Here is a 16,344-nt window from a genome sequence, read left to right on the forward strand (position 1 = left end):
GCCAAGGGTCACAAAGGTTTGTAACTGTCCGTACGGATTCCTGAAAGCAGCTGGTACCAGATTTGTCACAACGCTTCAAATAAAAATGCAGTGAAGCGTTTCTATCTCAAGCTCTAAGAAGACATACATCATGAGATGTCAAACCCTTTCTGATTCACATTAATCACAAAGAACGTCACTTTCTGTTTATGTAGCCATTCAGGACCTTCTTCACAGACTAACCAGCCAGGCATACAAGGTGGAAATGATCTACTCCTATTGTCTTTTTGGGGATAGAGGACCCTGGCAAAAACAGTGAAAAGGTTGTGGTGGTTTTGAGATACTCCTGAGTAACTATTACATTCAAGGAAAATAATCACAGGCGTTCTACAACAATGAAGGAATACTACAGAATGTCTTGTAGAAAATGTCTACAACAGCATGTTATAGGGATACTGCTTCTCTTTAAAATTACTGTAGGTACAAAGTATCATACAAACATTCTAAAATGTCCTGTGGAAACCTACTGAACTTGATATGAAAGGAACTGCTGTTCCCAAGCTAAACCCAAGTAATCACTGACTACAAGTTCCATGGCAGAAACTTATAAGTTATAAACCTGACCTACAGTAACTATAGCCTATCCTATTGTTTAATGTAATAGTAGGTATACCAGTGCAAATACGACTGTACACCTGTGGTTTTTAGGGGAAAAAAACGTCCTTTCTTCTCTTTTCAGCATGGAATAAACCTTTACTTGTTTAACCCAGTGTGCCTGAATTATTACTCTTTTCAACAAAACTATGCCAAAGAGCAAAGAACTCACAAACCATACCTACCACACTGTCATATTATAAAATTAAATCTTGGGGTTATGATTATCTAATTTACATGTTTATTAATCTGCTTGGTCATTGCCTGATATTTCTCTATTTTTGTAATCCTCTGTTTTTAATAATAGGGGATATCTGTGACAGTACAATCCCAGGAATGATCCCCTGTTTTAATGGGGGATATTCAAGTCTGAAAATGACCTCAAAATTAATTGGGCATCATCCAGTTCTATAGCCAGGAAGCATCAGGCCTTAACATGAAATTGGAGCTGCATATTTCCTAATAAAATGGTCCCTGTAATTAAGCATATCTAGGAGGACATCAGCACGTAAGAGTGTAAGAATGAACAGCCATGTTAAATCACCGCAGTGTTTTAAAAAGTACTAGATTATAACCAAACAGAGAGTCCTATTTTGTGTGATAAACAGGGAACACAGTGAGACCTTGATTGGAAATGCTGCTGTGGCAGCATCTGGCATGAAAAAACCTAACAACAGTTTGGCAACTATCTGACAACATGTGGGATGAACTGGGCGCCTGGCCATAAATTATTCATTGTTGGATCATTGCTTTTTTTTAAAAAAAAAATGTAGTTTGGTGAAGAGGTGGTTGAATTTCCAAGCTTGTGGAAGTCAATTCATTTTCATGTTGTGTTGCAGTCATGCTAAGAGCTATGTGTCGACACAGCCCGTTTTCGTAATGTGTGCAGAGTAGGTGCATGGCGACACCTCAACAGCATGTCTCCAGCAGACACTGTTAAAGATCCCATCACAGCTCTGCTTTGGGGTTAACGAATTTTTATTTTGACCGAGAGGCAGAGCTGGAAGGTGGAGAAAATCAGTACCATCAGACCAAAAAAACATTAGCAGTTGCTTCCAATCTAATCTAAATTCATGAGCCGGCAGCTGTTGGAGATCAATTCTATCTGCCCCCCTGACTCCCAGCTCTTTCTCTGTCTAGCATCTCGCCCCCTCCCTTATCTCTTTCCTCCCTTGTCTGCCCTGGAGTAATGAATCTCTTCTCTTCTCTCTCACAGGGTTAACTTGTTGGTGTTGCTCCTCCATGATCCCAGGAGGGTTTGCTGTGGGCAGACTAGCTCTTGTGTGAGGTGTGAAGGAGTCCTGAATATTGCAGTCTGGGGTAAAACACTCATCACAGCACCCTGGGTCTGTACTGTATCCTTCTGGGGAAAGAGCACGCAACATTGGCATCACAGAGTGAAAGTGCTGCCAAAGGCATTGACATACTTCTGCAGAAAAGGTAATATATAAAAACGGGAATTTTAAAGGCCAGGTGGCCATTCAGAACAAATGAGAACTTTCAACCTATGTTAGGAGGTCTAGCTTTGTAAAAGTAATCTGTCAACATTTAAAATTCTTTGATTTGATTTAGATTTATTTATAAAAAACATGAAAGTTCAGAGAGTGGAAAATGCATTCTGTTCCTTGCTACTTTATGACTTGTCATCTGATGCAGAAAGATGCTCAGCACAGTCTTGTGAGTCAGCTGGAGCACATTAAAGCCTGGGCTGGCCAGCACCAGCAGCCTCACTTGGCACCTCATCTCCAAGCCTTGCCTGAAATTCGAGTGTCACAGAAAAGCACTCGAGGTCAATGGCCAGGTCTCACAGCCAGGTTTCCTTTCCAAAGGCTCACTTCCCTTCTTTCCAGTACACACACAGAGGAAATGTGCAGGTCTGAAACTTGTCCAAGCAATTCCATAGCCTTTCCAAAGGCACCTCAGTCCTCTTGGGCGAGAGACATGCAAAGCAGCCTTTTTCGGTACTGTGGCCACTTGGAACAGGCCTGCAGGCCAGCGACCTCCCCAGGCTTCCTGTCTCTGTCCAGGCTGAGGAGTGATAATAGAATCAGTTCTCCAGCTGACATGAATCTTGCCTACTCCCCCTGACACTCTCTGCGCTGTGTCACAGGCCACTGATAAATACATTCGCACCAGCTAATAACTAGCACTCCCACAGCTGCTCAAATTAGCTCCGACAGAACCCCCCCAAGCACACAGGCATTTTCAGTCTTTTTTTCTCTTTTCTTTTCAATGAGAACTACAATATGGGAATGCGACCCACTGAGAGTTACAGCACAGGGCTGTGTACTGCAGATCTTCATCGTTCTCCCCAGGCAAAGTAGTCATTTAAAAAAAAAAGACAGAAGAGAGTGAACTTCAAAATACTGTCAATAATAAGGAAAGGAATTAGTCTCACTTCACAGCCCATTTGAAGTTGTAGACACATTAGTAGAGACAACCACAGACTCTCTAAGCAAGGTGTTACTGGAGTTTTTGAAGCAGGTGAAGGGTTTATTAAGAGTAAGCACAGCACACACTGTTCCCATCAGAAATGACCAGATAACTGAGGCCAAATGTTTAACAGCACGGACAAGGCAAAGATAGGCAAGACAATCTGAAAGGAACACGAGGAGGCATTTGGCTCATCTGATTACCAAAAATAAGTCTGCTTAAGCTGCTCTTTTGCATCATAAGAGAAAGCCTTCTACATGTTTTTTCCAAAATTATCCTCTGTAAAGTACTGTGCAAATCTTGTACACCAGAGGCCTGAATCCCAGAGGGCCCGGTTCATTCGAGCTTTTGTTCTGGGCTCTCTGTAACAAAGTTGGTGTAATTATTTAAGAAAAATCCTATATGTGTCTCACTAAGAATATAATTAGGATAACTGGCTAATGAGATAAAGGACACACGGTGCTCCAGGATCTAAGTTTGAGGCCCTTTAGTATACTCTTGGTAAAGGTTGTGCGGGTTTCTTTGACGTGCCATTTATGTTGTGTTCTTCAATTAAACACAAAAGAACAAGACAGCACAATCAGGTTTTGATCCTCTGCCAGTTATTCTCTGCCTGTCTCTTCCCGTTTTCTGGTGGCTGTGAGAAGGACAGTGGATGAAACTCCTCCAAAGCAAAGAAAAATCCTCAGGCTTCGCTACTCCATCTGTTTCAGCAGCAACTCTGTCCTGATCCGGACAGGCATGGCCATGGATGAAGAGACAGCTGCTTCCAATTTCCATGTAAAAGCTCCGTAACAGGGCTTAAGTTCATAATTGGAGCTGCTATCACATGAATGTGCAGTACAGAAAATATTTGCTTTGTCCAAGCAGTACACTATCCACTGTGCAAGACCCTTCTTACTCGTAAGAACGACCCTGTGTATCTCCCTGGTGGTGCCTAGTCCCTAGGAGTATAGACATCCTCTGATGCAGTTTTTTTATTTCTCCTCATGTCTTTGCTTTTAATTCTCAGTGTATAGAAAAATCTAATTCTCGATGCCTTTAAATAAAAAGGCACGGGATCTACTAATTCCTACCCTGACCTCTGAATAAAAGACAGACAAATACATCCGATAGCCTGTGCCTGTACTCATCCTCTGGATTTCCAAATGCTTGAGATGTAGAATTGGCCTGTGGATGGGCACAGATCAGGTGTGTCAGCACTGCTTACAGCTCTCCTGCCCCGCCTCGACCACGACACAGAGCCCAGACAGGAACACCAGCAAACCTCAAATGAGTCTGGAGAAGCTCTGGGCTTTGTCCGCTCAATCTCTCCCCGATGAATTGAAAAAGCAGCACGGCTGGTATTATAACAGCTCTAGTTTGCTCAGTAGAATGTGATCCTCTCTAATTAGGCGTCAGCACACACTGGAGGCTATATTATTGTGCTTTCACATTTGGGGCATTGCAGAATAAATTGATGTACAGTACAAGATGAATCCATCTGTGGCCAGTTTTCTTCCTTAACTGGCTTGTTACAGCAATGCAGGGGAAAAGGACAGTGTTGAGCAGGTTCTGATGACCAGCACTGTGCTTTTAATAGTCAGCTGGGGGAAAGACTGTCCTTCATTTCCAATAGGAACAAAATCACTGAGTCTCCCTTAGTGGTTAGCCGGCTTAAAGACATTTATGTTTGTTTAAAATGGCAGCGTTCCTCAATCATGGTCAATTTTAGACAATTTTCCCAAGATCAATACTTGCAGGCTCTTGGGACCAGGATATTAAAAGAGCAGACCCTAGTGTTTTTAATAGACATTGCCTATTAAGGAAAGATAAAATATTTATTTGCCTGTATAATTAATTCCTTACAGTTGATGTATATATATATAATATACATAATGTTACAATTTGGTACCAAGGATTATATCAATTTATACACAGAGAATTAATAGAATAAATAATGGAAACAGGGGGATACATCAGAAAGGCCTTTTAGTACAAATTATTCATATGCAAGCTTCATTGTTTAGTCTCTTTCAATAAGCCATAGTGTCTACAGTATATCCCCACTTTGATCACCCATTAGTGACATAATGATCTCCAGATCTGCAGTTCTATATCAGACATTCTCAGTGCACAGAAACTCTGTGCCTTTAAAGAATAAAACACAGGAGCCACAAATTCCTATACCCGACCTCCCAATAAAGGACAGGAAAGTTAAGGAACAGATTTTAGTCCGGCCCAAAGTCATCAAGATAGGGAAAAGCACAGGCACTACTGCTGTATGGAAACATCATAAACCTAGACATAGATGGCAAGCAACCAACCCAACAGAATGTACAAAATGGAGGATTGGTCATTCAGGCTCCGATCTTTAGACCATTTACTGTATACGGTCAGCATTTCACAACCTACTCCTCATCAGTCACAGAAAAAGTCCGCACTTAAGCATTTTCAATCATGCCATGAATCAGAATATAACTGCAGCAAAAGAATGAAAAGACCAAAAGTGACTTGATGGATAATAAAAGTCTAGATCTTGGTCGGATTTAACACAGATCCGAGAACACTGGAAAGGCATTTTCATATTTTAGACACTGAGATGTATTCAGCTGTTTATGTACGATCTGCAGTGACTTCATTGCCCAGCTGTTAAAGCGCTGTTATGTCCAAGGCATTCCTCAGGTTCCCTTAAACTGCGTGACAACTTAAAGGTTACTCACAGCACAGAAAAGGAGCCCCAGTTTATATGTCTGACCTTAACTCTAGTCTATTCATACTCATGCACTTTGTGTATTTTTAAACATACTGATGCACATATCCACATTTCTATTTGCTGTGTTTTCAGGCCTTCCTGAAGCCACGCAGTGTCTGAAACCACTCATCATCTCAGTAGCAGTAAAATAATAATAGCTGCACACAAAAGCCGGACTGGGTGCCGGTGTCATCTTCTCACCTCCCTTTTTTAAAACAAAAGGAAAGGGACACATGGGAACAGATGGTGTTGTTACACCCCCCACCCCCCACCCAATTAAACACATATGCCCAAACTTACACACACGCACATTGACCAGAACCCTTTAGAGATAAACAGGTTTTCAAACCTATCAGCCTGCTGAGCAACCGAAAAATATATTTTCTGCGTCTTCGTTCATATTATGTCCCTGACACTATACGGCCCCATGACGGACACACTCTCGGAGTTGCGTTAACTGATCACACTCTGCACAAGAGGCTCACCTCACACAGCCTCCAGACGAACCCACACTCACACATGTGCAGAGGTCTCTGAGGAGCAGCACATGGCTTCCTGAAATAATTGCTTTATCTGTAGCCAGCACACACACAGAGCAGTTCACCTTTCATCCCAATTATAGCAAACCTCGGCTCTTTTTTTGAAATCAGTTTAAAAATCTGATACAAAGAACACTAAGTGTTCACATTATTTTTGCTTTCCTTTCTTCATTTTAAATCCAGCTTAGACAAAAAGAGTCCTACACTTAGATGACATTGTGAAATCAAAAGCCAAGATCAAGAGCACACAATCACATATATTGCGTCAAGAAGGACAAGGAAAGTAATACCCCTATCTAAAACTGTGAATACTTACATTACACGCATTACATTAGAATACACACATTTCGGTGCATGTGTGGGCCATGGAAACACTGCTCACCCTATTTAACACTTACAGGACAGACAGACGCCACTGTTTAGAGCTTAGTCAGAGTCAAGAGAAATTCAGAAGAGCAATGTAAGTAGTTAGAAAAGTGGTAATCAACCTCACTGATACGAAGCTTTGTTGATCTGAACACCCTGAAAACCAGTATGCATTAAAAGAAGCTGAGAAGGGGCAGTTCTGCAGAGACAGGGCATGTTGCACAGTGGCACAGGTGACTAATGCAGAATTTCAGAGCCCCATTAAAGGACACTGCAGCAATCTCAGCAGGCGACTGAGCTACATTTCGATAATCAGCATACAGAACACTTGAGGGTGCAAGGAGCAAGTCCACGTTTTTTATAATTTATAAGATGTGTGCGCAAAGAACCTGCCTGTGGCAAACAGCCCAATAATCCCCGAATAATTGCCTGCACTGGCAGGTTTTCGCTCATTCCGAGAGAGAGTGATGAAATTGTCTCTTCATCAAGGCAGGGGGCCCTGCTATGTTTTATTTATTTAACAGGAGGCTGGGTGAGATATGCAGTGATTTGCACAGCAGGGTGTTAAAAAGTGCAAATAGATCTGGACTCATTTCTCACATTACATCATACCTGAGACTTTGACTGGTGAAAGACAGCGCGCCAGATCTCATTCTGATTTAAATGTAAATGGTCAGAATGGGCAGGCTTAGCAAAAGAGCCAAAGTAGACGTGACATCGGGCAACTAAGGGAAAGCCACAATCACAGAAGAGCCTGAGAAGACTGACACACAAATCCATGTTTGTGTGTCTACAGGTGTGTCCATGTGTGATGTTGCACAGCTTTCTCCGCAGTTCAAAGTGTTCTGCAGTTGTGCGGTGCACATGCCGGCATCAGTGTCCGTGATCTTGTGTGCAGCTCTCTCACAATCGTGTGTGCATATCCCTTCAGTGTGTAGGCCATTGGCTAAATGCACATGCTGTATACTGTGTGACACACATGACCTATAAAGAGGGTGACATCATCGAAACATCAGTTCAGTGCTAATCAATGCCTGCCAGCTCTCTCAACGAGACACCACTCATGTTCCAGTCAGAGGGCCGCCACCCTCCACTCTCGGCAGCGGCTTCCAGCCATGTCACATGCTTTCCTTCCTCGACATGGCAAAGGCCCAGATAATATTTCCTAGTGACTTATACCCAGTGCACACCTCCATAAATAACAGTAAGCAGACAGTTTCAGCATAGTTACACTGGCCTGGCCCTGCCACCAAAGAAGCTTTCCAAGAGATCTGCTTGTTTTCTTCTTCCAAAATGGAATGCCCCTCTTTGAGCTTTCTTTCTACTCCTCGACGCATCTTTGGACACAGGACTGACCTTGACCACACACCATGAAGGTTTCATCGTGGCTTGCCTGTGACCTTCACAGAGCCTTGCCATATTAAAATAAAATAATCACTTTCACGTGTCCACTACAATACAATGTTGGTTTTCTGCCTTAGCATCTGTGTAAGGCACATCTGTCAGACACTGCGGTGTTAGTGTTGACTCTATGTTGTGCCTGGTATTGCATATTTTGTATGCAGATATTTGTCTGTGTCAAGGGGGCTCTGTAATAAACATCTTCACCAAAGGGTTGGACACTCATTCCAAAGGCTCTTGTCTAATGCTGATATTTGGAGAAGGAAGAGAGAATGCAAATATGTGACTCATCAAAGATGCAGTTTTGGTCATCTAATGGTTAAGTGTCAAGATCAGATCCTGCATTCATTGCGTGTCTTTTAGCCCATCGTGGAGTCAATGCTGTATTAAGATGCAGTTCTTCAGCGTTTTCCTGACTCGGCATATTGTCTCTGCATTGTGGTGCAATATTAATGAGTCTCCGGGGTCCCTGCAGGGCTTTTATCAGAGAAACTGGAGAATTAAAAAAAGGCGGCTGCAGTGTGACAGTCTGCGCTGTGTGCAATTCCCTTCCAAAACACAGCCATTAAAACGCTAAGTGGCGGACATGTACAGAGAATGAGGTTGAAAGGTGCAGCCTCCCCACCCCCCCCACCCCCCACCACACACATTCTCTCCACCCATGTGATTAATGGCGAAGTTAAAAACAGCAGAAATGAGAGAAACAGCCAGTTTCACGTCTTTTATGGTGAATGTCAAGCAGGCTTCAGTGGAGACTCTGCCATTTAAATGCAAATAAGCCAAAAGAATTGCTTCACGCAACTGAAGGGCTTGTTATTCTTCTTCAGGACAAATCCCAAACATGCATGGATATGCAGTGAGAATGACCAAACTTGAGAATATCTTATACCTGTCTGGTACAGGTATCTACAGCAAATGCCCATGCAAAACCCATTTATACATATGATGGGTACAGTACCTTTGAAATTCACTTTCACCGCAGAGAGGGAGTAAAAGCAACAGGCAAATGAGTGTACATGCAAACAGGCTAAGCTCGGTTTCCAAGGAGCTGAAGAATCACAGCCTGATGAGCTGCAGGCAAGCAGCCTGCGTGACAGGCACTGTTTATAAGAAAAATAAGAGGACAAATCACACCAGCATCAGGAGAATGGTCAAATATGGGCTTAATTCAGAGCAAGATGAAGTCAGCAATATAATTCTGCAGAAACTAACACAGGCTGCAAGGAAAACTGTGTGTCCTCATTCTAAGCCTCCAGAGGACAGGAAAAGCTGATCCCCCCCAGCACTTCTCTTTCCCTCTTGACTGGGTCCACTTGTCCTCACATTTTCCCTTCTGCTCGTGATTTTGTCACCAAGGAAGTGAGTAAAGGGCCTTTCAGGTGAGCATGTGATCACAAAAACTACCTGTTCTTGGTACGTAATGTTAACAAGGCATCTTATGATCATGTCGGCCCTTTTCAGGAAAACATAAATTTCAAGTGAAAATAAAACTGGGAAGAGTGGCATGTGACAGGGCAGTTAGTGCTGCTGCTTCCTAGGATTCAATTCTGGACAGGAAGAGTCCAAGGATGTTGTCCTGCCTTGCGCCCCATGCTCTCAGGAGGGGCTCCAGTTTGCCATGAGCCTCACAGGAATGAGCAGCTCCTTGGCACTGGGTGGATGAATAAAAATGGAAAAATGTGTAACAAAAGGGAAATTCTGATCTCTTGATTGGTACTGTTGCAAAGCAATCCAGAATGTACACTTTGCAGTACATAAACTGGAATGAGTAAAATATTGTGAATAAAGAGCATTGGGCCCTGATTTACAATGCTTAGTTTTTCAGGACCCCTTGTCTTACAGTTCAAAGCCTCTGTTAGCTCAGTGTGTCCTTTTTCACCAGCAATAGATTAAACTAATAAAGGCATTCTGCTATCAAAACGTTGATGCTGCACTTACACTTTTAACTCAATTTACTGTCAGTCAATAACCATCATGATACAGACACAGCAGCCCCCACACCCCTCCCCCAGCCCTCTCTACCACAATCACTTAATCAGATGCCTTTATTAACATCCTAGCTCTCTGTGGGACAACCCAGCGGCGCTTAAGGAAAGTTTGCTGGACAAATTAGACAGCAAATGAGCAGACCCTCCACCAGAGACCGTCAGGGACCCCCTCTGGATGCTCACTTCCATCGTGGGCTAAGAAGCTACTTCCTGCTCAGGTTCTTCCTGAAATTCAATTTAGCTTTTGATTGAAGTCCAGAGGACCTCATCCAACCAATATCAGACTTTATCCATCTGCATTGCTCTTGAAATGTAGCCATCAAGATGACACAGCTCTTGGGCTCTTGAGCAGATAAAAATGCAAACAGTATATCTGGGAGAAACAACATGGGCCTGTGAGCGCCTTCAGTTGTTTGTCCTAAATATTATGGTGCTGTGGATTTCGAAGTTTTGAATTGCATCTGCATGTCTGAACCAGATCCTAGATCCCTCTCAGAGAAACATCTCCTGTTGCTGTGAGCTGGAGCACACACGAATGCGATAAATAAATCATGTTTTGCTTAGAGGACCACAGGGACAGTTATCGTCTTGTAGCCGAACTTCCAGACACCAAGCGAGGAGACAGACTGAAATAGCCAGGCCAGTTTAAGAAAGGAAAACGAGCTCGGGGTCTAAAACTGAACCTCAGGCAACCCTATCTGCACCCCGGTGTCCTTGGAAGGGGGAGGGGATCCATTCTGGGCTACAGAAATCGATGGAGTACCACCCAAAACAGCTGCCCGACTGCGGGAAGCCAGGCTGGGGTATGTTAATAAAAGGGGTGCTGTGAAGACATGGATTACCATGTAATTGATTTTTGAATAATACACACTTGAGACAAGGGTATTCTTGTGAACAAATAACAGAACCTTCCCAAAGAGTGTTCTATTGGGCACGAGGATCATGATTATGTCCTTTTCTGGAGTTCAAAGGGACTTCAGGCAATTTGGAACTCTGCTCCAAGCTTGTGCAGGACCTGCACCGTGTACAGTGTCATGCCGAGGTGCTGTGGGAAAAGCATTAAGTCAGTGTGGAAGGCACTGGTCCTCCTGAGTCTCACCTCACTGATTCATTAGGTAATCACACAGCATGGGTTTCCCATTAAAGACTATGGGCTTCACTTACAAAGTATGAAATCATGAGCTGCATTAAGACACTTGCTTCATAGCCTTTCATTATTATTACCACGGGAAGTATGATATTCATCTGGGCTGCTTTTACAGAAGCCCAGAACACCATAAAATGATTGGAAAACCTAGGCTTATTAATGAGCAAGGTCCATGAAAAACATTTAGAAAATGTTTGAGTCAACAGAGTTTGAATAAGGTCAGTGCTTTGTCATTCTTTTTTTTTACTGGTCATTTGTCTTAAACGTACATTAAACACTGTCAGCTCTTCACTACTTTATTTACTACTTCTTCACTTCTTCACTACTCTATTTGGTTGTGTTGCTGGTCTGTACACAATCTGTCACAGAATTTATTGTCGGTGTTCCTTTTGACTTAGTTCCCCAAAACAGTAGCACAAAAGACAGCATGAAGTCATTTTCACTCTTAACCTCCTCTCCACAAGGCAAGACAGCTGAATTTAAGAAGTCTCTGACAGGGAGACCCTGTGATCTTAGAAGACAAGACACAGGGATTAGAACGCAAGACTGATTTACAAAAGACAATTACGCTATAGATTACAACAAGCTACATCCATTGTGTTCTTTATACAAGAAAACCCATAGAAATGTGTGTAATCTATAGACGTGTGAATCAGACTGGTAAAGTAACCAAGCTGGACCCTATTCCCACTAAAATAAATGTCTCATCCTATGCCTGAGCAGGTGATTCATGCCCCTGAGATCTTCATGAAGAGCTGTGTCTGATCCTTCAGAAGAAATTCATATGGGTCTGATTCCCTACAGGCCTACAGTATAGTGTAACGTTTTTACTTGGTCTCAGAAAACTAATGGGATTCTCATGAAATCCCCTGGATCAAATCGTGTATTGAAATAGCAAGATGGGGACAAACCTAACAGCTCACTGGCAGTCTTACAAAAGTCATTCACACTAAGAAGAATGCAGCTGCTTACAGGAATACGGAAATCAGGAATACCTGTTTTTCCATTTCACCAGGTTCTTCTGTGTCACAAACTGTATTTGTAACAAGCTGTTAGGAGCTGTTGAGATTTATTCCCGTGCAAGCAGAAAAATGCATAACCTTCCACTAAACCAGAACAATCCCACTTCACAGCACTCAGAAACATCACACTGGGTCACTGCTTTTTTCCAACAACATAATCAATACAGGCCAGTCCCCAATGTGTCTCGGAGGCCTTGTGATAATGCAGTCTCTGGGAGTGAAGCAAGGATTATATTCAGTCCAATAGTCAATGTACCTGAAAGGATCATTTTACTGCCTATTAGTCAGAGGAGAGCAATATGCCACATGAGACACTGGGCAGGGTTCACATTAAACTCTATTACGGAAAGAACAGTTGTAACCAGTGTGAGGCACCATCAGATATATCAGTACTTGCTTAATCAGGTCTTCCCCATCTGACTGAGAGTCAAGTTTTTGCTCCAACCAAAGTCTATTTATTTGAACCTTAAATTTAATAGATATTTTTAAATCAGGCCTTTTTGAATTGCTTTCAATTCTGGAGTAGTAATAGGTTTAATTAAATCTGCTCCTAAAATTACTTTTGTACAGGACAATTTCTGAGGTTTAATTAATCCAATTATCTCTCCATTGGCAGCTGAAGACCTGCCAATGGAGATGGATTCAAAACCAGTAAATATGGTGCTCATCAGCGATGCTCTCGCCAAAGTGTCTTTATCCCAGCAGGAGATGCTTTGGGATCAGAGGCACTAGAGCTGGCATTATTCAACAGGGGCAGCAACCCCTGTTGACCTGAATGGAAGCTGACATTTGGAAAGTGATTGCACCAGGTTTATAATCTAAACCACCGAGAAAACCCTACAGGCTGGGAGTTAAAGATAAATTAAAGGCATTGTAATCATCCTACAGTTGCATCACGCAGAGACTTGAAACAAGAAATTTTAAAGTAACCTGCTCCTAGCATGTACCTACAGTAAGACACCAGTGGCATTATTAAAATGATCTCATCCCACAAGGTGAAACATTCTCTCCCATACAGTTTATGCAGTGCGAGTTGCACAAAGTTGCATTGGATAAAAGCTTTAGCAAAATAAATCTAGTATGGTTTAGTAAAATCTAGGAAACCATCCTAGCTGAGTAAAGTCTCCTTTAGACAAAATACGTCAAGCTGAGCCAGATGCCACCATCAGAGATCTGCTGTATGTAGTTAATCCACTTTGTGCTAAGTGTTTTACACATAGCACAGAACAGATGTGTTCCCTCCAAATATAAGTTGCTCAATGTAATATGGCAGAGTCTGTTGTTTAAAACTCAGAACATAAAGCTACTATATTCTTTTTGCTCATAGTAGCATGTAAACATATTGTATGTAATTTCTGCATGTTATGAAATGTTCCAATGAGGTTTTTGAAGCATTATATTGATGCTACATTAATGACATTCCAATGAACATCCTACTAGCTAGTAACCCAAACCCTGTATTTAAATATGAAAAGCACCTGCTGTTTTCACATCATTAGGGTGTAATGGTTTCAGGTTGCTCAAGGGCTCTTCTGGGCTAAAGTGCGGAGGCGTCTTGGCAGCAGTTCTGTGATAAACCTCTTTCAAGATCAAAACCAAACTGTATACAATGTAGCCACACCTGCTCTTTAGTTTGCTCACCCTGCTATCTTCACTTGATTTTCCTTTGAGGTGCAATTTTATACTGAGACTTTTGTTGGTGGTGTCTGGTCTGCTGATCAGCTTCAAAACTATCAGGTGTTTCCATGAATGGCGATAATAAAAGTGAGTAATAAATGTATATGTGCAGATATTTAGTTTAGAATGTTTAAGGCAGTTTGAAGGCGCAGTGGTTTGCACTGCTGCCTCGCAGCACTGGCGCCCCGGGTTCAACTGCAGACCTGGGGTGCTGTCTGTGAGGAGTTTGTATGTTCCCCCTGTGTTAATGTGGGTTTCCTCCAGGTGCACCAGTTTTCTCCCGCAGTCCAAAGACATACTGGTAGGTTAATTGGCTTCCAGGGACATTTGGCCCTGGCATGAGTGTGTGTGTCTGTGTGTGCCCTGGAATGGACTGGCATCCCATCCTGGATGTACCCTGGTTTGCCCCCGTTGCTTGCTGGGATAGGCTCCAGCTCCCCTGCCACCTTGTATCTGAAGCAATGGTTAGAAAATGGATGGATTATAAACCAGAAACAATCACTTGTAATAGGAACACCCATCTGGTCTGCTGTGTGAGAGGTCACTCCCCGAGGTGCAAGGTTGAGATGACACAGATTATGGGGAGAAGAAACAGTCAAGCCAGGGGCCTGCTGGAGGAGGGTCTGAGGGTCCACTTCAAGCAACTCCAAACCACGGGCTGATTCAGTAGCTCTCATAGTCACACAGCAAGAACGGCTCAGCCAAGGCACGTTTAATTTGGACAGTTAGTGCGCGGCTCACTCACACTGCAGCGAAGAGACGAGCAGGCTGCAGAGCTGTAAGACGAGCTTGGACAAAGGCAACGGACTGATAAATATGGAACTCCGTAACAGGACGTACAGTAAATCATCAGCCTTTATAAAGCAATGAGCGATGCTATACTGGAATAGACTTGCTTTGCACGGCATTAGGGCCACAAGCCCTGTGACCACTGAAAGAAGTTTTCACAACAGTCTGAAATTGTGCATACTTTGCACACATTAACCAAGTGCAGTTATTAATGGTTATGGTTAATTTCACAGCACAAGATAAGCGAGACAAGAACGTGCATCTTGGGGTCACCTACTGTAACTTCAGAGTCACAGATAATTTAAAAAAGAAACCTCAAAACCTGCTACTTTAAAACACTGTTTACAGGGTTAGTTTCCTATCTCCTGGACATATCTTCACAGTTAATTGGTTACTCTGAATAAGAAAAAAACATTGCACATGGTGTATATACACTGTACTCCCTGGACAATATACAGCTTCACAGATGACAGAACAGAACAAGAAATAATAAATTACAAAATAAAAAAATGATCAAGTAAAGCCCCTATGAGCATTGTTCATATGCATGGCTTTGAAAGTTCGAAACAGCATATGTGAAGCTATGACTGCATTCCTGTGCACATAGCAAGGCTTAGCAAAGTCTCGTGGTGCAAGTATTGACAGTACCAACAGCACTCAGTCCAATTCTCTCATACAACAAATCTTACTCAACCAAAACAATTTGCATTCCAAAAAGATAACTTTTGAGCACCCTGGAAAGTAGAATAAATTATGGAGGATAAAGCATAAGGCTTGTATTGCTAGGAGATTAGGTCATTCTGTCCTAACCCAAACGTAAACACTCCTAGTACACTCCTAGTCTGTGAAACAGTGCCCTCACACCCATTCTGGCAGTGCCTAGGTGACTCACCAGCTCCGTGGTTCAGGTCTGAGCTGCTGATGGAGTGCCACAGAGAGCCCAAAAAAGCTGCCTGCTTCGCCCTCCTTTGTCAAGGTCTCCGTGGTGTCCAGGTTGAAAACGGAGCCCTGGCGCGGGCATGTCAGTAGCACCCCAAAGAAGAGAAACAGGCTGGCACGGGGCAAGGGCACGGTGGCACCCCCGAGGGTCCTGTAATGTGTCATGGCAAGTCCAAGATACCCCTCCAGAAGGCTTGAACTGGAGCAGACCCCAGTACAGATTTGTATTCCCTCCTGTTTTCGCCGCTGTGATCCAGTCTCCAGGGGCCTGTGTGTGTTCCAGCCTGATCTCACAATAATTCTTTTTTTCACACTTCGGCCCTCTCCCTCTCTCTTGTCCGCCCTCTCCCCCCTCTCTCCGTCTGCTGCCGCCTGTCTGAGCAGCCTGAGAAAAGCTCGCTGCGCGCAGAGCCGGCTCCTGTCTCTCGCTCTCTTTCTCACTGTGTGACTGAAAGGCATAGGACAAGTGCCTCGCATAGCCCACTCACTCCCTCCTCCCCCCTCCCCTCCCCGCTCCTCTCTCTCAGCTGACATCAACACTCAGGGGACCTCTGCCAAAATACCAGGCAACGCTGTCAAGATATTTGGAATCATCTGAAAGGAAAGAAGCAAAGGAGGAGGAGGCAGGCTACATTATCTGCTAAAGACACAGTAATTGTCTTGCCCCTCTTGGAAA

At 43.2% G+C, this 16,344-nt stretch overlaps 1 protein-coding gene across 5 annotated transcripts in view; it reads right to left on the reverse strand.

Moving 5' to 3' along the window:
• The window catches only part of itga7 (integrin, alpha 7), a 50,921-nt gene extending 34,796 nt beyond the window's left edge, over window positions 1–16,125 (reverse strand). For 3 of the 5 annotated variants that reach the window (XM_088634016.1, XM_088634000.1, XM_088634018.1), the window contains exon 1: window positions 15,622–16,124. In XM_088634016.1, the coding sequence (XP_088490142.1) occupies window positions 15,622–15,833 (212 nt within the window). In that variant the 5' untranslated portion in view covers window positions 15,834–16,124. Of the gene's footprint in view, window positions 1–15,621 lie in introns of all 5 variants that reach the window. The other 2 variants (XM_088634008.1, XM_088633991.1) reach the window with 1 other exon arrangement.
• Between the last annotated feature and the right edge of the window lie 219 nt (window positions 16,126–16,344).

Source organism: Lepisosteus platostomus, chromosome 1, assembly GCF_059453375.1.
Source record: "Lepisosteus platostomus isolate fLepPlt1 chromosome 1, fLepPlt1.hap1, whole genome shotgun sequence".
Taxonomy (NCBI): domain Eukaryota; kingdom Metazoa; phylum Chordata; class Actinopteri; order Semionotiformes; family Lepisosteidae; genus Lepisosteus; species Lepisosteus platostomus.